At 43.2% G+C, this 22,883-nt stretch overlaps 1 protein-coding gene across 1 annotated transcript in view; it reads left to right on the top strand.

The window, feature by feature from the left end:
- LOC148034093 (lon protease homolog, mitochondrial-like) overlaps positions 1–22,883 on the top strand; it is a 199,096-nt gene that overhangs the window by 46,472 nt on the left and 129,741 nt on the right. The window contains exons 3-5 of the mRNA XM_087682085.1: positions 9,980–10,180; positions 13,546–13,623; positions 13,737–13,778. Of these exons, the coding sequence (XP_087538211.1) occupies positions 9,980–10,180; positions 13,546–13,623; positions 13,737–13,778 (321 nt within the window). The remainder of the gene's footprint in view (positions 1–9,979; positions 10,181–13,545; positions 13,624–13,736; positions 13,779–22,883) is intronic.

Below are 22,883 nucleotides of genomic sequence, written 5' to 3' on the forward strand. Positions count from 1 at the left end.
ATCTTGTTTTCAGAATCATAGTATGGGATTAGACATTGCCTCTTCGAGATAAGACCTTCTCTTTGTCTTTTTCATACGTTTTGTGACATGCGTTCAGCCACTGGTTACCCAAAGGGGATATTGTTAGATTTATCTATCCCAATGTGTGAACACACATTATTGTGTGTAAAAGTGTATGTTTAGGTGTGAACACCTTTTACATCACTTAGCATTTAACAAGGGTCAATGCTACAGGTGGATATCTCAGGCTATTTATTTAGGCCCTATCACTTGTACTTTCATCAGAAACTATCACATCAATCTATTCAGCTTATTGTATACTTGCAAGAGTTCTCTCTCTCTCTCTCTCTCTCTCTCTCTCTCTCTCTCTCTCTCTCTCTCTCTCTCTCAACCATGAAGCTTTACCCTTATAGCCCGCTAGTCTATCTTCATGAGCTCCATATCCAAGAAGGATTCCTACCTTTTCTTGGTATTCTATAGGATTCGACACCTATCTTTGACGCCGGCCTCCCTTTCCTATTGTACCTGTGCCCTTTATATCGCATGATTATCATCATCTTTGTACAAGAGCGCTTGGACAAGTGAACAATTTTCTCACAAGAGACTATCCAAGTGGCACTTGCTATATGTGTATTCTCATCATGCAACATTACTCTATGCATCTTATTGTGCAGAGCACACCTGGGCAAATTGTAAGCTGTCTCCACTGGTGGTTTTTTACTTGACATCACTATCCCCCTTTATCCTTTTCCTTGATAATGATACCCTCGAGTAGTCAGGTTAGCTTGTTTGTTTTGGGATGTGTTGGATGTATCCATCTCTTTTCACTCTCCCCACGAGGCATAGTTACTTGATAGGCTGTAAACCATATATCCTCTAAAAAAAAAAAAAACAAAAGATTCAATGTGGTTCCATTTGCCTTTTGTAGGTCTTGATAGGCCACTAGGCAGTCAACGAGCACCCTTTTTCTGATGCCTTGGCCTTTTTGAGGTGATTATTGTGAGAAAAATGCACCAGCTATGGAGAAGAGAGAAATGAGATAGTGATAGTGAGTGAGCTGAAGCAAGAGAGTAGAGTGTACTTGCTAAACTGAAAAGATAGAGGAAGGTACAATCTAAGCTAGATTGAATCAACTAACTAGAGTTAGACTAACTAACTGTAGTCCCTAGTGTCACTACTTTAATGTCAAGACACTAGGTATTTCCCTCCCTCCGAGCGACACTTCTTGAAGTATCAGTACTACACGAATCACATGGGCATTGCCTAGAATTGACAAATTCTAACACCCCCTTGTAGTGCCAATGTGTTGAAGTACAAGGATGTTCAATCACCAAAAGGTAACAAGGTTAAGGACTTTTAAAAAACCTCAAACTTCTCATGTGGTAGTGCCTTGGTGAGAATGTTTGCAATATTTTTCTATGTGGGTACATATATCAAGCTGATCTCTCTTGTATAGCTTCTCTCTTTGACGTAATGGTGATGCACCTCAATGTGTTTCGTACGAGCATGAAACACTAGATTTTGTGCTACTGCAATAGCACTTTGACTCTTAGAAAGAATAGGTGTAGAACCCTCCAATGGTAAATGTAGATTAACCAATAATCTGTGGAGCCATAGTACATACACATTCCACTATTGTTGTGAAGGTAGCCAGTGTAGGCTGTTTCTTGCTTAGCCATGAAATGCATGAGTGGCCTAGAAAGAAAAAATGTCCACTAGTAAATTGCCTAGTGTCTATATCACTAGCGCAATGTGAATCACTATAAGTTTGTAAGTGCAAGTCTCTCCCAGTGGGAAATAATAATGTGTGTGATTGAGTACCTTGCAAATATCTGAAGATCCGCTTAATAGCTTGCCAATGTATGCTGTGTGGGTTGTGCATATACCTGCCCACCTGAGATACTGCATACTGAATGTCAAGGCATATATTGTATAGGTAAACAAGACAATTGATAGCTTGGCTGTAAGTTGCAACACCAGATATCTCTTCATCATCATGCATACATATCTTTAAGCCTGGCTCTATAGGAGTGCACATCGGTTTGTAATCTTGCATATTAAACCGATGTAACAATTTATCCACATACTGTGACTGTGACGTGATGATATCATGCCGATTTTGGGTAAATTTAATTCCCAAATAATAGTGTAGGCAGCCCATATCTGACATGCCCCAAATGCATGTTGTAATTCAGCCTTGAAATCAGTAATTTTTTCCTTTGTAGGTCTAGTGAACAGCATGTCATCTACATAAAGAATGATAATCAGCAAGTTCCCCTCTTCGTTCTTAATGTATAGAGTGGGAGTAATTGGACTATTTTTGAACCCTTTGCTAGCCAAATAAGCATCAATTTTAGAGTACCATGCACACGGAGTTTGTTTGAGAACATAGAGATTCTTATGCAACTTGTATACCGTGTGCTTTTTTCCCTTAACCACAAACCTTCGAGGTTGTGACACATAAATATCGTCTTGCAAATCCCCATTCAAAAATGTTGTCTTAATGTCCAACTGATGTACTTTCCATCCATAATTTGCAGCCATAGCAATCACATATTTCATCATACTCATAGGGGATATAGTAGCAAAAGTTTCCTCATAATCTATGCTAGCCTTTTGCTATCAACTGTGCTTCGTACTTGTTAATAGTGCCATTAGCCTTGCGTTTGGGCTTAAAAATCCATTTTGTGCCAATTGCTTTCTTAGCAGGTGGTAAATCCATAGGATCCCATGTAGAATTAGTGATGATAGAGTCTAAGTCATCCTATATGGCTTGCATCCACCGATGGACATCTTGCTAAGCTTCATCCTAGAGAGTAGGCTCATTATCATTCAACAGTGAGCTCATAGACACATGCTCATCACAATCATCTACTTCTGTAAAATCAGCCAAATGGGCCCCCCTTGCATCATGTGTTGCATGCTTAGGAGTCCTTCGAGTGAGTTGAGGTAAGGGAGCATCCATTTTACTCTCCTGGAGAGTGCATAGGAATCATCTAGGGACTGTTTTGGCTGCATTTACAGCAGTTGTTTCATGCTGTACTACTTCTTCCAGTGCATGTGGCAAATTATCATTATAGCCCTATTGTTCGGGAGCATGTGGTGCAGCAAACATAGTTATGGGAAACGAGGAAACAAAAACAGGAATGGCAAAAAGTTGGAGTCTCAAGGAGTTTCTAGTAACTAAAGGGATGAGAAAGGCAAAAATGGAAATGCGAACGGAAATGGAAAGGGAAGCAGAAATAGTGAAACAATGAAAATGTGGTGTTTTGGGGCATTTCTAGTAACTATGGCAGCAAAGAGCTTGCTGTATTATGTCTGTCCCAGCCATTTACAGCAGGCATAGACTCCAAAGAAAGTGGCAAAAGATCCTCAAAGACATCTCCAATGTCATGGGTGGCTGGCATTTAAAACCGACCATGTGAAAATGTAGCATTTTCAGCAAATATGACATCCCTACTAACAAAAAATTTCTTTGTGCGTGGATCATACAAGCGATAGCCCTTGCTTTCTAAATTGTAGCCAATAAATATGCATTTTATAGCCTTGTCATCAAGCTTCCCACAAAGCTCTTTCGAAACATGTGCATAGGCTATGTATCCAAACATCGGAAAGTAGTCAACTTTGGGTTTCTTGCCATGCCAAGCTTCAAATGGTGTGATTGTTGTTATCGCCTTAGTGGGTGCATGATTTAATATTTTTCCTTTCAGCAACAACATTTTGTTGAGGTGTCATTCTAATAGTGGCTTGATGCACAATGCCATAGTCAAGCAAATATGTCCTCATAGGAACGCAATCATCAGAGTGAATAAGATGCATTTTCCAAATTGCACGCACTGCACTATCCTTCTTGAAAGCAAAGCTATGCATTTTGCCCAAAATACATCCCTCACATGCATGGGAGGTGGGGTCTCCACTAGAGGCGATGCACCTACCATATGACACCGTTGAAGGGTCATTAGATTGCCAAAACTCGTGTGTCCATAGTAGGCATGCCATAGCTCCACATATTGCACTGTGGGAAAAATAGTAGTAACTACCAGAGCATCATGAGAGTGTTTATTATAGGTATCCAACAAAAAGAGACCCTTGTATAGGGTGTCAGATAGCTTGAGTGCTTAATTCATCTCTTTATCTCTGACAATGCATTTGTCATCCTCAAAGATGACTTGAAAGCCATGGTTATTAAAAGTAGAGATAAACAACTTCTTTTGTAATGCCAAGCACAAACAAGACATCCAAAAGCATGAAATTGGAACCATCTATAGCAGTAATCATGGTTGAATGACATACTTCATAATTGTTGTTTGCACATGTAAAACGCTTCCTAGCAGCGGCTAAATGCAAAGAGGTAAATGGACACTTCTTGAAAGTGATGTGCTTTGATATCCTACTGTCAAAATACCATGTGTGTTGTGTTTCAGCTGCATTAAATGCTGAATCAGCCACCATCAAAGAATCAAAGCTGCATGTGACAAATGCATAGTTTTTCTCCACAAAGTTGGTTGAAGGATCGTCATTAGTAGATTTGTTGGCCGAACTCTCTTGGACAGCTAAACTGAAGTCCTTTTTCTTTTGTTTGGCCAATTTCTTCTTGTATTTATCAATATAGTGACTGGGCTTCTTGCAATAATGACATTTTCCCTTTTTCTTTGACTTTCTGTGTCTTAAGTAGCCTTATTTGATGGCTGTCTAGCATCAGCCTTTTGCTGATTTTTTACAATTTGCCAGATTTTTCCTTTGCCTTCGTACTTCAAAAGCATAGCAACATCACTCGAACACAATGCAACATTCTTTGGAGTTTGTTCCTCTTGCAGGAAGAAGCCTTTCAACTTCACAAATGTAAGAGGTTGCTGGCGCACCCCCGCGCCCCTTCAAAGACAACATCAAAGAGGTGTGGAAACCAAGAAATGTCTTAGGAAGAGAGTTCAGTATGATATTTAGTAATTCGGCATCCTGAATGACCTCATTAACATTGAGCAGTTACTCATGCAAATCCTGTATGTGTGTAAAGTGATCAGTCATACTATCAGCCTCATCCATGTTCACATTGGCTAGCTCTCTGCGAGGATAGGATATCCTGGCCTCACTACGTGCTGCAAACATGCGATCAAGTACATCCCAATAAGGTTTTGAGGTTCTATAAGATCGAATGTGTGGAATACTTACCCTTTTTATTGATAAGGCAATCAAAGATAGTGCTTGTGCATCCTTCGAGTCCCACTTCTTCTGATCCTCTGTAGGAGGGGCAAGCAGCGGCAACACCAGCAACTTGTCCTTGAGCATTATGTTGAGGTGTCCGAGGTGCAAGACCTGTTGGTCACTGCAGATCACTAGTGACATAGTGTCACAAGTCCTTTGCCATAAGAAGGTTGTGGACCATAAAACTTCACAATGGATAGTTTGTGCCATCAAGTTTGTCCTCTTGAGTGAGGACATCAAGGATGTTGCTTTGATCATTATAACCTTGATGTGCCATGCTTTCAATGATGCACAAAATGAGTAGCTAAGTACTCCAAGGCTGAAGTATAGAGCGTACTCCTCAGAGTATAAAAAATCCTCATGAGATTTGAATGCAAGTACCAAACTATCACAAATATGCCAAATGTGCCCAATGCTACACAAATTAGCACTTAGCTTGCAAACGGCAGCAATCCACAGTTGTGTTGCACTTACCTCGAAATGTGTGCCCAAAATACAGCTTATCGAAGTGAAAAGTTTCCTCCTTACAGCAGCATTGTTACCTGTTCTTGAGTAGTTGCAGCACCCTCACCGTCGGTATTGCTGCCATCATTTGAGCTTGATGTGATATCCTCACTAACACCTTGGGCTGCATGCAGGGACTGATCAGTCCACTCCTTGTATTCAACATTCTTTTTAGTTAGTGCAGATTTCGTTTCTTCATCTCTCTCTCTCTCTCTCTCTCTCTCTCTCCATGTTCGTGGTTCTTTTCCGTTGCGCACACTGAGAGGAATAGGTGGATCGATTCCTCTCACATGCACCCAACGAGAAAATAAGTTTAAATTTCAAACTTACAACTAAAATTAATTTAGAAGAATCTAGAGACTTAGACTTTTGTTTTTAACCTGTGCAAGAATGTGTAAAGCCACTTTTTGGAGGTGGGGCGATTGGTAGCCAAACGACTCCCACGAAAAAAAGGGCTTCACTAATGAAATCCCTCTCCCAACAATTTGTGGAAGAAAAAATAATGCCCCTTTGGTCACCCCCTTTCGTTTGTGACAACTTTTATGATGTTTTGTGGACCAATCTATAAGATTAGGCACAACTAATTTACAATAAATTTGGGAAGTTACAAGTAAACAAATCAATTTATGAGTTATGCATAATGTACATTCGGATTGCACAATAATAGATATAAGACATTACCTCAATAATGGCTTGCCGTATGTGCCAATATATAAAGGAGCTTGTGGTTCTTCTTTTGCTTATGCTGACTTTCACCACTTATATGAAGTATGTATCAAGCGGGCAAGAGACAAGGATCTTGATAACCCCCCTTTTCTTACGGTTGCTTCATCCATTGGATAGGATGAAGTACTAGTACTTTGTCCAACCAGCATGCACGGGCTAAAGCAACTTGTTTATCCCCTCTCTCTCATCATCAACTTTGTGCACATATCATGGTATGTGACTCCATACCATCTCTCACATGGACTGACAACGACAATGGCTCTCACCATCCTCCTCCAACGATCCACTTTGAGGATATGGAAAGAGAGATTGTACTCAATGATGGTGTGTGCAATCTCTATTTGGGCTTGCCTTTGCCTCTCTTTGAGAAAAGAGAGAGGACTAGATACTTGGCCAATTGCTTGGGCAAGAGTGGCTTGCTTCTTCAGCATAGATGTACCATTTTAATGGCTTTCTTTTGATAGGATGGATGAGGCCCCTCCAACGGAGGAAACAAAGATGGTCGGAGAGGGATCTTATACATTCAAGATCTTGTGATTAGGAGATACCACCTCTTTACTCGCCCTTGAAATGCCTTTGCACAGCTTTAGTGTCAAGTATTTCCAATGACATTTGTGATGATAAACATTGTTGGGAATATTGGGGATGGTGTGGCTTGCCCTCCCAATGTGCATATGTAGATGAGGAAATGGGTTACAGATAGGGTTTGGATTATTGAGCAATACTTGCATTGCCACTTGCAAGTGTTGAATTTCTCCTTTACCTACTCAAAGTAAGCACAATGCCCGTGAAAAGCCTCGTGAAGATGGGGTGCCATTGATGATTAGGGGTATTGAGAGAAGGGGAAGAGCTTGGGAGTAGAGGGTAGGAGGGTGGACGTGGAGACTCAAGAGGGTGGAGGCTATTGAGAAACCACATCATTCCATACCGTTTCCCTTCTTCATTCCCATTTTCGGTTTCAGTTTTCAGCCCCAAAAAGGCTTTCTAGGTTCTTCCGAGAGGGACGAAGCGCTGTTCAAGAGACTTTAGTGGGCGAGACTCGAGATTGTTTGTGCCTATATGTTCAACATCTCCCATTCATTTTTCACTCACTACTTCTTTTGTTCATGAGACCTTCGTCTCTCCATCTCTCTTTCCCCTCCCCTTCCATCGTCTCCATCTCTGCTTATTAGGTGCCAATCACCTTCCTCCAAAGGTGTGTCTTTATGGTGGCAGAGGCTCTGTCTCCAGCTGGTGACCATCCCTTTATCATGGTGATAGCATCCTAAGGGTGGCACTCCTTGTGTTTGTCATCTTTTGCCCTTGGCGACGTTCCTACACAGAGGGCATCAGCTTCTTCTCCTCTAGGTGGCTTTATCAGTTTGCATTTGGCTATCTTGGCAGCTCCTCCATCACCTGGCAGCAAATGACTAGCCCCTACATCTTGTGTTTGGCGGTCAGGGGGTTCCATCCATTTGCGTTTATTGCATTTGGGATCTCCTTCACTGTTGGCGACCTTCTCCCCACCAAGTGTCAACATTAGACGTTGCTCTATTTGTATTTTCAGTTTTTGGCTCTTCCTTCACCTTCAATGTCACTCCCAACAGTTGGCATCATTGTTTAGTCTTGTGTTGCAGATTTAGAGGCTCCTTTTCGACGGCAGTCTCCTTGCTCCAGGCGACACCTCATCATCCCTGTGTTTGTAAAAGGCTTCTTTCGCAATCTTCGTAGTACGTACTCCAGGGCATCTTTCGTGCTACGACACCTTTGTTTTAGATTCACTTCATTATTTCATTCATTCATCATCGTGTTCATCTAAGTTTCTCTTCCCTTCTCGGTGTCTTTAGTACACACTTTGTGTTCCTCCATGCAAACCCTACTCTCTCTTTGGTTGCTTGGTCATTCCTTGACAAAGGGTGGAGTGATTGAGGGAGTAGAAAGGGTAGAGAGGTTGAGGGAGTAGGGATTTCTTGAGGGATAGAGAGCTTGAGGAAGCAGTATACTAGGAAGGTTGGAGAGGTTAAGGAAGTAGAGATAGCTTGAGGGAGTAGAGAGCTTGAGATGGCAAGAGTTTTTGAGGAAGTAGAGAGAGTGGGAAGCTCAAGTGAATAGAAAGGATGGGTTGGAAATGGAGGAAGAGAGAGAGAGAGTGAACACAAGACAGTGAGCAAGAGTGGGCAGCAGTTCCACAATCAAAGGATGCAAGTACTAGAATGATAGAATGAAAGTACAATAGGTCTTAGTAAGTTAGACCTATCACTAACTCAACTAGAATTAATTTAACTCTTGAGTCTAGTGTCACTACTTTCAAAGTCCTAGATATACTATACTTTGACACTTTAATAGGTGTCCACACCACACAAATTACATTGGGCACTGCCCATAATTGACCAATTCTAACACCTCCCTACAATGCCAAAATGATGATGCACAAGGAGTGAATCAATCACCAAAAGGTAGTAAATTAAGGATTTTTGAAATTCCTCAAACTTTTCGCATGATATTGCCTAGGTGAAAATATTTGCAACATTCTCTTGTGTGGGGATGTAGATCATGCTAATCTTCCCTACATGTGAACTCTCTCTGACATAGTGATATTTATCTCAATGTGTTTAGTACAAGGATGGGACACTGGATTCTATGCTACTGCAATAGCACTTGACTGTCAGAAATCTGAAAGAATAGGAGTGGGTCCCTTGGCTGCCCTAATCCTAAAGTGCACCTAGTGCCTTTGTACTAGGTTACTTTATGAGTTATGTGACCAATCATCAATGCTACTAGCGTCCATCCTGATGTCCATGGATGTAATAGAGGACATACCACATTCATGACAACCAGCTAACCATCCTCTTCAACTGAGCCAGGCATGGTGTTAGGTTCATACAATCCATTTGATATGCAGGAGCAAATGTCTCTCTGTTGCTACTTTCTTTGTGCAGGATGCGGTTGTAAGCCACCATAGCCTGTATCAATATGTTAAGTTTAATAGAGAAAATGTAAATTTTTGTATTTCTGTTGAAATATACTCGTTGTTATGGTTGTGTGCGTTACAATCATATACGAAATGTCTTGCAAGGGTGCTACCTGTTAAGAAGCAGCCTTTCATTGTGTTGGGAGCACATTAAATAGTTTGCTGCAAAGACTCTCCCCCCTTGGCTTAGCTGTATATAGATGCAATCATGCAGATTGTTCATTGCTCCTGACCTACATTGGTGCCCATATACTGATGTTGCTGTGCTTCTCATTTTAGAGGTGCATGAGATTTTCATCTTTAAGTTAACAACTAATCTTTTCTGTTTTCATGTTTTTTGAAAATGGTTTGATTCATGTCCAACTTGTTCACTATTGCTTTATCATGTCACTTAGTACAAAGTTTTGTAGCCCTTCTTTCTTACATAGTGCTTTCAATCTTCACGCAAGTGAGCCTCACGTTTTGGCTTAGTGAAGCTGTACTCTATGATGTGATTAGACTGTCTTCACCTGCTAAATTTGGCATTATAACTAACATACTGGACTGTCTTAAACTGCTACATCTGGCATTAATCTATTGCTAAATGATATTTGACAGGACTCAAGGCTACTCGACAAGATACTGGAAGATAAGGCAGCAGATAGGCGTTTTGTTGGAGCATTTTTGATCAAAGACTCCCCACGACAGCGTTCTGGGGTCCCTTCATCATGGATAAGTGAGGCAGAAACCAGGGAGGAGGATAAGTTACAGGGAGCTGCTTTATACAGGCAACTGTATGAATATGGCACTCTGTGCAAGGTATTCTTTTGATTACTTAGGTTTTGAATGTTCTCGTTGTTTTGAAGTTCTATAGAGAAACCAGGCGATACATGTCTTGTGCAAATTGTGATTAGCATATTCATCTGGAATGCAAAAATCTGGCCACATGAGCACAATCTTCAGCAAGCATTTTATAATGGCATATTCTAAATCTGATCTTATGTCTACTACTGTTCACATTGCCAACTTGTTAAACTAAGCATACTAGCTTTATACACAAGTGTTACTCTTGGAGGTTCATGATAATTGTCATAATCTAATTAGTTCCACAATGCTAACACACATTTTAAAGGATTATCATTAGATGATGTTGATTTGCTTTGGGATTTAAGACTGGGCTCTTAGTGTGGCATGTTTTCTCAAGGGTGTTAAGGGAAGGGAAGAAGAGTGTTAAGGCAGGCAAGCTGGAGGTCCAACAAATGATGACAATGGGGAGAAAGAAAGGGAGGTGCCTAATGAAAGGGGACATCAAAATAAGGCAGGCCTGGAGGAGATTGTGGGAAGGTGGCATAGGGGTTGGTAACAACACCATGACAACAAAGTAGTTCAGAAACATTCGTGAAAATTAGAAGGCATGGATGCAATGGAAGGAAGGTGGAGGCAATGGCAGGAAGGAGGCAGAGGGGGTGGCAATGACGCATGACGTGAGGAACTCCAAAATGCCTATAAAAAGTAGATGATTAATTGTTCATGATGACTGAGATCTTTTGAAAGACAGTAGGTGGAAAAGCCCTTATGTTTATTAATTGGCATTTAATGGCTAATTAGCCAGCATGTAGAATTTCAATTTTCAGATTCTTAAGCTGATTCTTGGATAAGGTCCTTGGATAAAGCGTTGGATAAGGATGCAAATGCTATTTCATGCAGTTATGACTCAATGTGGAGTTCACCATTCTTTGATCAAATTTCATAGTACTACAGATACTTTGTACATCCACTTGAGTTCTATGTTATGTTTTATGGCTCAATGGGTCTTGTATTGGATGTTGAGCTTCAATTTACAGATTGTAGAGATGGATCTTGGATAAGGTCCTTGCAGAAGGCATTGCATAAGGATACAAAGCACTCACCATACACGTATGATGTATTACAATGCCCACCATTCTTTCAACAAATTTCATAGTACTAATATGTTTTATAGTCGATTTGAGTTGTCTGTTATCGTTTAGGATTTGATAGATCTTCCAGTGGACATGTGGTCTATGTATAGAACAATCATCCCATGAGGTTGTCCTAGCAAGGCCTTTTTAACATTTAGTAACTCATAGTAAGAGGCAGCCGATCTAGCTGCCTGCAAGCTTGCTGGAACCAAAAGAACATGAGTATGAGAGAAACTATAGGATGAATGATTCATGCCCAGTTTGATCAGTGCATATTGATGTCTGAGCTGAATACAAGGAAGTCTATTGTCTGCATGCATGGACTGCGTCTTGGAATGGCAATGATTAATTGGCACTACTCGGTGGGAAATAAGTCAAATTGGCCAAGTTCATAAATCAGGTTGACCCCCAAAATAAAATGGGTGGTCTTGATATAGATATAGGGGTTTTGTAAAATAGAATAAAGTTTTAGGAATGAAGTATACTAGGCTTGGAATAGCGAAGATGCAGCAACATTGCTTGTGCACTATATTGACATTGAGAGCGCATATCATCCCTGACAGCAGTAACAAAACTGGAAGAGCTGCATGGTTGTGGAATTGTGATGTTGAGTTTGGCACTAGTATGGAAGACTTGAGAGTGCTAAAGAGAGGAATAATTTTGACACCGGCTCCCCCATTCGTGGACCTTGGAAAGACCACCCACAATCTTAATGACACATGGCTTGAAAGAGCAATGAGCTACAACTATCATCACCTCCAATATCAGCAATATTGCTCAGAGAGAAGGAGAAGAATCAATGGCTATTTTACTAGTGAAAATCACTAGAGAAAGAGATTATGAATTCCTTTTACATGAGAGGATGAAATTTTGAAAAGCCAATGGGTTTTCTAGACATTCATTTAGGATAGAAATTTCTTTCAAAGTTCACACCTCCTTAAAAAAATAGAAATTTCGGAAAGCCAAAACATTGATGACATAATTATTACTAAAAGACTAGACAAGGACAATCATCAATAATAAATAAAACTTGAGTGCGATGGATAATAATGATATTTTAGCACATATTGAGTCATTTTGAGCACATTCTTCATACAAGAACATGCGGAGATTGTGTTTCAAATGAGAAATTTTGTCCTCCTCTACTTGTTCCCAGATTTGTGATACACCTCTCCTTTTGGTATATTGTCATTTCTCTACTAGACAGTTTAGAACTCTATTGACCCAAGCTATCTCATGTGTCTAGTGAAAAATGACAATATTGTCATGAGGATGTGTATTTTTAATGCTTACCTTTGGCATTATTAAGTTGTCCACATGTGAGGTACAAGTGAAACACAAGTTAGTCAAGTGTTAGTGAGACCTTAGTAACCCCGGTGAACGAGTGGGTGACATTGGCAAAAGTTGTAATAAGTAATGCTTGACCGTATCCGGTGTCAAAACTTGTCCTAGAACATTTAATTAGCCATCAGTGTCAATGGTGACACTAGGGAATTGACATTAGTTAATTCATTAATTGTAGTTCTGGGTTAATGAGTGCTCAAGATAACTTGGGTGATAAATTGGCCTAGCCGATTAAATTGTTAGCGAATCACACACACACACACACACACACACACACACACACACACACACAGGTTGCCATTGCTGCTGCAACAGTTGACAGTCGATTTCCAGCTAGTAGGAGACCTTATAGGAGCTGATGACATGCCTAGAAGAGATTACAGCAGTTTGAGGGTTGTTTCAGCAAGGAAACATCATATTTGGGGTGTTCCATCAATGAGCTGTCATGGTTAACTGCTGCCCTATCTAGATAGCGCAGCAGTTAAAGTATTTAAGAGGGCAAGTCATGTCAGTCAGCTATTTGAGTTTCCTGTCACCAAATTGCCTTGTAGAGATATCTTGAAACACCAAGCCTTGCTGAATTCTGGGAGAACATTAGTGAGAAATATTCAAGCATGATATTTGGCCCATGTGAAGAGCTTTCAGAAAAGAGGGTGAATTTTGGGGAAATGCTCTGTAAACAGACGTGAATCTCATATTGTTTAGTGTTGTATGTGAATCCTCTGCATATTTACTTGATTGTGAGACATGGTAAAGCACATTAATAATGTACATAATATCATATTCATGAAATTACAAAACAAATAAGTATTTTTGGTATTCCAAAACACCATGCTTTACTTGTGACATGTGGTTGTATTGATGTTAGGAATGCTCAAATTATCTTATTTTCTTCTGCAGGTAAAGAATGTCACAAGAATGTTCAATCCACCACAAGTAGTACTGCAGGGGCATGTTCGACTTCGTTTGACAGGCATGGTAATGTAGTGTTGTTTCGCCATCCGATTAGTGACCTGCTGATGTGCTTCTGAATTTTGCGTAAGTTTCAGCTTTAGGCGAGCATTGAATCCTGCTATCTACTGTTTGTTCAGGTTTCAGAAGATCCCTTGGTTGCTTCGGTGGAGTGGGTAAAGGTCAGATCTCTCCCTTTTTGGCATACTTGATCTATCAAGTTCAGGGGTTTCAGTCTGTGAAATGTCTGGACTCTCATTGATTTCTGCACTCATCTTCATGAAGTGCTAGTTGTCTCCATAAATTTATTCATGCAAATGTAATTTGACTTTGTTGCGAAAGTGAAGGCTTCACATAGAACTAGCATGTTGGGAATACTTGTGCAACCTTGAGGGACATTGTAATTGATTATGTCTTATTTTGTCACATCTAACTAATGAAGTAAGATGGCAGTTGGAATTTGCAAGAAGTCAGCTTGATCAACATAAACTTCAAACTTTTGGGAGTGAGGAGATAAATGGCGGCTGATAAAGAATATTTTAGATCTGAAGTCCTCATATACTTGCATGCTTGCAGGGGGCATTTATGTATGTATGCATGATGTATTCTGGATATATCTCAATCTGATTTTCTTTGTTAGTGCCTTTGAACCTTTTTAGGCTGCATTTGTCTACAGTCTTCATCCACTTTGTAGTTGATAGTCAAAAGATACAAAGTCTCTCCTCAGAAAACAAATGCATGTGTGTGTTTGGAGAGAGAGAGAGAGAGAGAGAGAGAGAGAGAGAGAGAGAGAGAGTTTCTCGGATGACCTGATGGTCTGATGTAACAGAAAGTAAGAGATACACAGAGAGAAAGCTGACCTGATGGTCTGATGTAAATATTTACTACTTAATTCAATTATCTTCACGAAAAGAGAGAGAGAGAGAGAGAGAGAGAGAGAGAGAGAGAGAGATGTGTTCACCTGAGCACTTATTTCTGCCGCAGCCGCATCCTCTCTGATCTGCATGCCCGCCCCTTGGTGATCGTGTGGACCTGCAGTGCTGCCTGCCCAACACACAGCCTGCCTGTCACCTGGTTTCTGCAGTGTGCAGATGCCTGCCTACAACATAGAGAGAGTGTGAGAGAGATTAGACAGAGAGTGAGACAACAATCTCTGTGGCCATGTGAATGTGGGGGTCTGACCTGCTGGCCCACACGCCTGCTGTTCTGTTCCTGGTGCGCGCAGGGGAAAGGCTGTGAGAGACACACCTGTCTGTCCAGCGACCTACACACTTCTCCCCTGTACCTGCAGTCTGTCAACAAAACAGTACAAGGGAGAAATGCAGCCTGTGCGCTTCTACACCTGACACCTGAATCTGCCACCTGGCACCTGAATCTTGCAACCCTGCAGCATTCTGTCCTGCAAACAGGCATGGCTGGTACACCTGCGAACTCCCTGTTCAAATGAGCTCCAGTACAAAAAGACAATCTGCAGTGCAATTCTTCAGTCCGCGAGGCCTGCTGTGAAAAGTGTTGTGGTACAGCAACAGAAAAATCTGTCATAGCCTCTGAAACAGAGGTAAATACAGCGAGGGAGTGGAGACCTGCTGCGGCATCGATATGGATTTTCTGGATCAGCACTTGGCTGGGGTAGATGGCAAAGATGATTTGGATTTGGATGAGGAGTCTCAGTGCGAGGACATCCCTGAAGATGCTGAAGGCGATGAAGCAGGCAAACGCTGAAAGATAGTGATGAACGAACCTACATATATGACTGTTTCAGAACCCCTGCAGCAGGGCGGTTGCCCTTCTTTGCAGGAGCAAGGGGATAAGTACCTAGGTGACATGTCTTAGCAACCCGTGTGTACCCCTTCCTTGCAGACTGATCAGACTCTTCAGTATATGCTTGCTAGCGCGAACAATCTCATGTATGATTACGCACATGCAAATGAGGGAAAAGCAAGCTCTTTACCGGATGGTGATGCTGTGGTGGCTATCATGGGGACGGAAATCGTATCACTGCAGATTGTTGCCTTCGAGGTGACATGTCTTAGCAAGCCGTGTGTACCCCTTCCTCGCAGACTGATCAGACTCTTCAGTATATGCTTGCTAGCACGAACAATCTCATGTATGATTACGCACATACAAATGAGGGAAAAGCAAGCTCTTTACCGGATGGTGATCCTGTGGTGGCTATCGTGGGGATGGAAATCGTATTATTGGAGATTGTTGCCTTCCATGAGAGGGCAGCTATCTTTTACTTTAGGGGAGGGATCCCCTTTATTCCTTGTATGAAAGCGTGGTTGCAGTCCATAGTGATGATGCAAGTCAGTTTGATGCTTTAGGGCAAGTGCAAGCCCCTTTTGTGGAGGAGATTTATGATGGCCGTAAGCGGCTTTTGTGATTCTCTTTGATTCTTAAGATGCTCGGGCACATTTAATGTAGCGCATCTCTATGTTTTTGGACGATGAGTTGGTTCATGCTGTCCCATGGAGGCTCGTGGAGGAATTTTAGGATATTCTTAGGCAGGCATGCCCAATCTAGGTGGAGGTGGTTAATCTCCCTTCTCACCTTTGGCAGATTCTTTCTCTTGTTTTGAGATCTCTAGGTCAAGCCCCCGTTTGGTCTCCCGAAATAGGAAGAGAGGATGCATGCTTTGGGATATCGGGAAACCTCAGCCCAATAAACTTCATTTTGAGACCCCAAGATTGCATACGTTGGTTTTTGAGTTAAAATGGGGAACTTTTGCAAGTCATTGTTTCAAACGTGGCTAGTTGGGTCATTTCGTCTTTGAATGTTATCACACTCTACAAGTTTTGCAGCGCAATTTGGATGTTTAGGTGGATATGTGGGAGTGTGAATCCCAAGTTGTGCCGCAATAGTCCATTCCTTGCCCCGCACGTCTGGGTTAGTGCGGGAATGCAAATGCAGATTCAGTTCAGGTTGAGCTTGGGGCTTAGACACATTGTGTAGTACACAATTAGATGGCTAAGGATGCTCTTTGGGTTTCTGTGGTCAAATGCCATTCTTACCAAGAAGCTCGTTCAATTCTCGTGCATTTGGCTATGATAATATTACATAGACTTTTCAATGCAAGGGTAAAGGATTCTATTCAAAACCTCAACCCTTGTGGTAGGTTGTTGCCCTCTCAAGACATATTCCGTGCTTAGCAAAATGAGTTCCCCTCTCGTGCATTGATTGCTGGATTGAAGAGGGAAGCTCTTGTGGATGTGATTCGTAGTGAAATGTAGAGACTTCAGGCCACTAAATTAATGGATGCGAAAGGGAAAGCAAAAACTTATGCTCCACTACACAAAAAACATCCCAATTACTGGCAAAAACGGTCCTTGTTGCAGCCTTCATTGGTTCATTAAGATGTTCGAGGTAGATTTCTAGTGGTGGAGATTATGTCAGAGTGTAGCGATGCGGAAGCGTGGGACCAAGACTGAGAGAGAGAGTGAACGCAGAGAGAAGAGAGAGAGAGAAAGAGACAGTGGAAGATGAAGATCTGCTGTATAAAGTGTGCTGTATACAAAGATATGCAGATATGTACACAGGCGCAGTGTGCGGGACTGCGTGTCTCCACCTCGACGATGCAACCTGCTGTCCACCTCGAAGTATGCTGCAGTCTGCACGATCTCCAGCCTGTAATCTGCATGAATCTCCAGCCTGACATCTGTAATCAGAAGTGTGTGAGGATGTGCAGAAAATCGGCTATAAACAGCCAGAAAGAATGCGCCCAGAAATGGCAGGTCGGCTGCATTAAATGCAGTCGACTGGTACAGTACAGGTTGGACTGCCACGTGGCTGGCCGACTGGTCAGTCTGACCAGACTGCCACGTGGCGCCTGCTCGGCCAGGGACTCTGATCGCTAACACCCCCTCTCAGAGCCTGGACGGGGCAGAAGCCTGAGGGATTTGGCATGTCTTCGAAGTAGAGCCCGGGGAAGCGCCTTCATAAACAAATCTGCAAGATTGTCATCCGTCTTGTAGCACTCCACAACGATGGTCTCATCCAGAAACTTCTCTATGATGAAGTGGTATTGGATCGCTTTGTGCTTCGTCCGGGCATGGAAAACAGGATTCTGTGCCAAGGCAATGCAACTCTCATTGTTGCATTGCAGCAAAGTAGGACGAGTCCGGGGGCACAGCCAAGCTCCTCCAACAATCTCCGAAGCCACACAGCCACACAGCCTTGTGCTTGTCCAAAGAACCATCGCTAAGGTACTTGGTCTTAAAGACCCATTTGACGCCAATCACCTTCTTATGAGAGGGGTGAGGCACGAGGTACCACGTGCCATTCCTCTCAATAGCCTCCAGCTCGGCTTCCATAGCTTTCTTCCATGGTGCGGACTGTAAAGCCTCCTTCACGGAGGTGGGCTCTCGATCCTGCATAACACGGGTCATCAAACAATAGTTAGAGCAAACAAGCTTCGTAGAATGTGCCTGGTGTCTCCGTGACCGCCGTGGACCATCCTGCGTTTCCCACTCCTCAGGGACCTCCTCGATCCCTGAATCTCGTAGTGTGTCACGAGCCCAACGAGGAGGAGGCCGGACCTCTCCTCGTCGCTCTCCATCAGCTGAAGACTGTGGAATATCCACTGGTGGTAACTCCCCGAGGGTGACCGGTGGAACAGTAGACTCTGTATCGGAAATAGAATTGGAATCAAAAGGCGCTGGCTCCAAAGGAACTGTCTCGGGAGCCCAACTCTCCCCTGGATCTTCAAGAATGGGATGCTCCTTACCCGCTGCTATGGCCGGAACCTCCACGAACCGCACATCTCGACTGGTGTACACATCCCGCTTTACGGGATCATACAAACGATAGCCTTGGGACTGAGAGCTGTAGCCAATGAACACCTATCTTCGGGAAGCCGCTTCAAATTTGTCACGATGAGTCTTGGGAATGTGAACATAGGCATTACACCCAAAAACCCTGAAATAAGAAACATCGGGCTTAGTCCCAAAGTAAGCCTCAAAAGGTGTCATCCCATCAACGGCGGAAGTGGGGGATCGGTTAAGGATGTGGACTGCAGTAGCCACAACCTCGGCCCACAGAAACTGAGGTGTCTGTCGGTGCTCCATTAGGGTGCGCGCCATCTCGATCACACTGCGGTTCTTCCGTTCAAGAATGTCATTTTCTTGAGGAGTGTTGGTGTTAGCAAACTCCTGGTGAATGCCTTTATCTGCACAAAAACGAGCAAACTCATTAGAAACAAATTCACCACCCTTGTCGGATCGCAAGGTCTTCAATCGCCGGCCCGATCGGTTCTCCTCAAAGAGAAGCCAATCCTTGAAGTGGGAGAATGCCTCCGACTTCAACGCCAAGAAGTAGGCCCAAGTCATCCTGTTGTAGTCATCTGCAATCAACATGAAGTAGGAGCTCCCTTTCAAGGACTCGTTCCGCATAGGCCCACAAAGATACGTAGATACAAGCTCCATCAGGGAAGTAGACTGCCGCGAAGCTTTGTTGGGAATCGCATCCCTATGCTGTTTCCCACGAATGCAGGAGATGCATGGCTGCTGGCTCACCACTATGTTCGGCAACCCTCGAACAAGCTGTCCACGTGACGCCCTCCGAAGATAATCATAGTTGAGGTGACCAAACCGAGCATGCCATAGCTCTGACTGTGTCTGAGAGGTAAGAAGAAGAGTAGGGAGAGCGGTAGAAGACGTCAATTTGTAGATGCCGTTCTCCTCATATCCTGATGAGAGAACCTTCCTTGACCCAGGATCAAGGACTCGCACCGAATCACTATCAAACTCCATCAAAAGTCGAAGTGAACAAATCTTATGAACTGAAAGTAGATGATACCCTAAACCTGGCACATGCAAGACCTCTGAGGTATGAGTACCACCACGTCCATCTGGAATAAGCTGCATCTCACCCCGTCCTGCAATAGACACCGAAGAGCTATCTACGATGAGAATTTGCCCACGCGAAGGTCGCAATTGGGCAACACCAACTGATGAAGGAGTCATGTGTCGGGAGGCACCATTGTCAACGATCCACTCTCGAGCTTGGGGAGCTGTCATCGCAGCATCAGAAGCCTTTGGTGTAGAGTCCTCAATGACTGCTAGATGAAGAAACGCAGCTGATGAGGGTGCAGCCACCGCTCCAGAATCCTTCGAGTCCTTCTTGTTGGTGTCCTTGTCTTTGTCGGGGCAATCCTTCTTCCAATGGCCGGTCTTACCACAAATATGGTATGTGGATTCTTTTTCCTTGTCCTTCTTTGACTTATTGTCCTCCTCCTTCTTCTTTTTGTCCTTCCCCTTCTTCTGAGAGGCTTGACCTGTCAAAGCTTCCGATTTGGAAGCATACTGTCCCTTCAGTTGTTCCTCTTGGTCAAGGACCATAGGAACCAACTCTTCCCACCGAAGAGTGGACTCACGCCCTGAAGCAATAAGGGCGGAGTAAAAAGCACCGAATCGTGGCGGCAACAACTGGGACAAGAGTGTGATTGCCATGCCTTCGGAGGAAATCGGTTTCCCCGCATTCTGAACTTGTATCTGAAGCTGTCTAAGCTTGTTGATGTGCTCCCACAACGAAGAAGACTTGTTCACGGACAAAGTCCGCATGTGCACCTCTAAAGAAACCCGCTTCATAAGGGTCATCCGGTTATACATCTGGTCAAGCTTCAGCCATATCTCTTGAGCCACCGTCAAGTGCTTGATGTGGGCGATGACGGCTGTAGTACAAGACAGAAAAAGAAAAGAACGAATCCGGGCATTCAGTTTGTCCCAATGAGACTGTGCCTTGGCCAACTCCGCACGAGCATTGGAAGAGAGTTTGGACTCATCTCTCACCGAGGGCCGGTCGATCTCCTCCTGTACAAGCTCCGCCAAATTGTAAGACTCAAGGATGGCCAACATCATCACGCATCAGATGCGGTAATTGTCGCCATTGAGCTTTTGATCTGCGGGAAGGGCCGGTAAGACAGGCACCTTCCGATCCATGATCGTTTGGAACTCCAAGTCAATCTCTGTAGACATCTTCACTTGTAATGCCTTCATAAACGCAAAAGCAGCCCCCTTTGACTGTGAAAACGCAGCCTGCTAGGGCTCTTTCTTCCACGTCCCGAGCCTTCTTCACCCGCCGGAGGCGATGAAAAAGTAAAACCTGCACTTGAAAGCTGAAAACCCAGCCTTCCTCCTCTTCAAACAGCAGTTAACAGCAGCAAATCCACCAACTGGACTCCTTCCCGCGCGCCCACGCTCGCTTCAGTCTTGTTCCGATGCGCAGCCCTCCCGCTCGCCCTCGAACGCTGGAAACGAAGCCTTGTGTCGCGATGGAATCTCCTCTTCAAGAAGGTTCTTCACTCAGTTAGCCCTTCTTCACTGCTCTGATACCATGTCAGAGTGCAGCGATGCGGAAGCGTGGGACCAAGACTGAGAGAGAGAGTGAACGCAGAGAGAAGAGAGAGAGAGAAAGAGACAGTGGGAGATGAAGATTTGCTGTATAAAGTGTGCTGTATACAAAGATATGCAGATATGTACACGAGCGCAATGCGCGGGACTGCGTGTCTCCACCTCGACGATGCAACCTGCTGTCCACCTCGAAGTACGCTGCAGTCTGCACGATCTCCAGCCTGTAATCTGCACGAATCTCCAGCCTGAGATCTGTAATCAAAAGTGTGTGAGGATGTGCAGAAAATCGGCTATAAATAGCCAGAAAGAATGCGCCCAGAAATGGCAGGTCGGCTGCATTAAATGCAGCCGACTGGTACAGTACAGGTCGGACTGCCACGTGGCTGGCCGACTGGTCAGTCTGACCAGACTGCCACGTGGCGCCTGCTCGGCCAGGGACTCTGATCGCTAACAGATTATGCTTGAAACAGAGGCCTTGTGGTTAGGGACTTGTTATGGATGATTTTAATGCTTGTGTATCTATGGAACATGCGACCTTGCCTCACTCTGTCATGGATGGTCCCTACTGTCAAGCATGGGATGCTATGGTTGCCTTGGCTTTGAAATAGGATATGTGGTCATGGTTACATCCTTATGAGTTAGGTTTTGCATATTGATGTCCTCAACATTCCAAAACCTGGGCGTGATAGATAGAATGTGCATTTGCCAGAGTGATTCTTTCCTTCCAGCTGAGATTGACATGTGGGTTGAGAGGCATCACATCCTTTTGGATCACTACCCCTTGGTATTGGACATGACTCATCGGCTTGTGCATGCCTTGAAGGCTCTTCTTCATTCCTTTCTTTTGAATGATCGGTTTTTTCGATACATGGAGCAATTGATTAGTCGGTTCAACACGCATGTTTTGATTGGAGGTATTGATGCGTGAGATGTTTTTAGGGATAATGCACGTGCCCTATCCAAACAATATGGTATTCAACATGCCTCTAGTTTTTGTGCTGAGTTGTAGTATTTGCACTCTTTATTGCGACATTCGCTCAGTATGCAATAGGTTGGGGACAACTCTGATGATTTGGTCACATATTCGAAATGGTTGAAAGGCAGAGTCAAGCTCTAGAAGAGGAAGAATATGCTAAGTTCGAATTCCTAGCTTGTCTGGATGCTCTGCATGATAAGCATTGCAAGACTCATCACTTTTTTGCTTGTTTGTGTCAGAAATATTCTTGGGAAAATATTGTGCGATTGATAAACGAGCAAGAGGAAATGGTTGTTGAGCCCATATCCATCATTTAGATGTGCCTTGAATACTACAACTCCTTGTTGGATCCGTCGGAGTTCTTTTTGCTCAAAGATACATTTGTCACTTGGTTCAAAATTAGGTCAAGCTTGAATGGAGGGATTTGATGGAAGCAGATCTCATAGAGGAAGAAGTGGAGGAAGTACTATGCCATTTGCCTTGTGGGAAAAGCCTAGGTCAGGATGGCCTCCCTAATGAGTTGTTTTCAGCCAATGTGAATCAGCTTTCGGACCCATTGACTTGCCTTTGTTAACAAGTCTAGAGATTTGGATCGATGCTTGCAGATTGGAAAATTGTAGTTATTTGTTTGCTGCCCGAAATTCATTCCTCATCCACTTTAAAGTAGTGGATGTCTATTTCAGTTATGGGCTCTTTATATAGAATCTTTTCCAAAGTTGTTGCAAACAGATTGCAAAAAGTGTTTCCATAGTTGATTCATGTCAGTCAATATGAGTTCATTAAGGAACAGAACATAATGCATAATATTTTGAATGTTCAAATGGGAATTGATTCAGTTATGATTCAGTTAGACATTAAAAAAGGCGTCTTTTCATATTAACTGGTTCTTCATGTGGCAGTTGATGTCCACCATGGGCGTTGGTCGCCGCATGAGTTCTCTAATTGGACACTATCAGTTAGGATGC

Source organism: Lygodium microphyllum, chromosome 7, assembly GCF_053477565.2.
Source record: "Lygodium microphyllum isolate KBCC chromosome 7, Lygodium_microphyllum_v1.1.10, whole genome shotgun sequence".
Classification (NCBI taxonomy): Eukaryota; Viridiplantae; Streptophyta; class Polypodiopsida; order Schizaeales; family Lygodiaceae; genus Lygodium; species Lygodium microphyllum.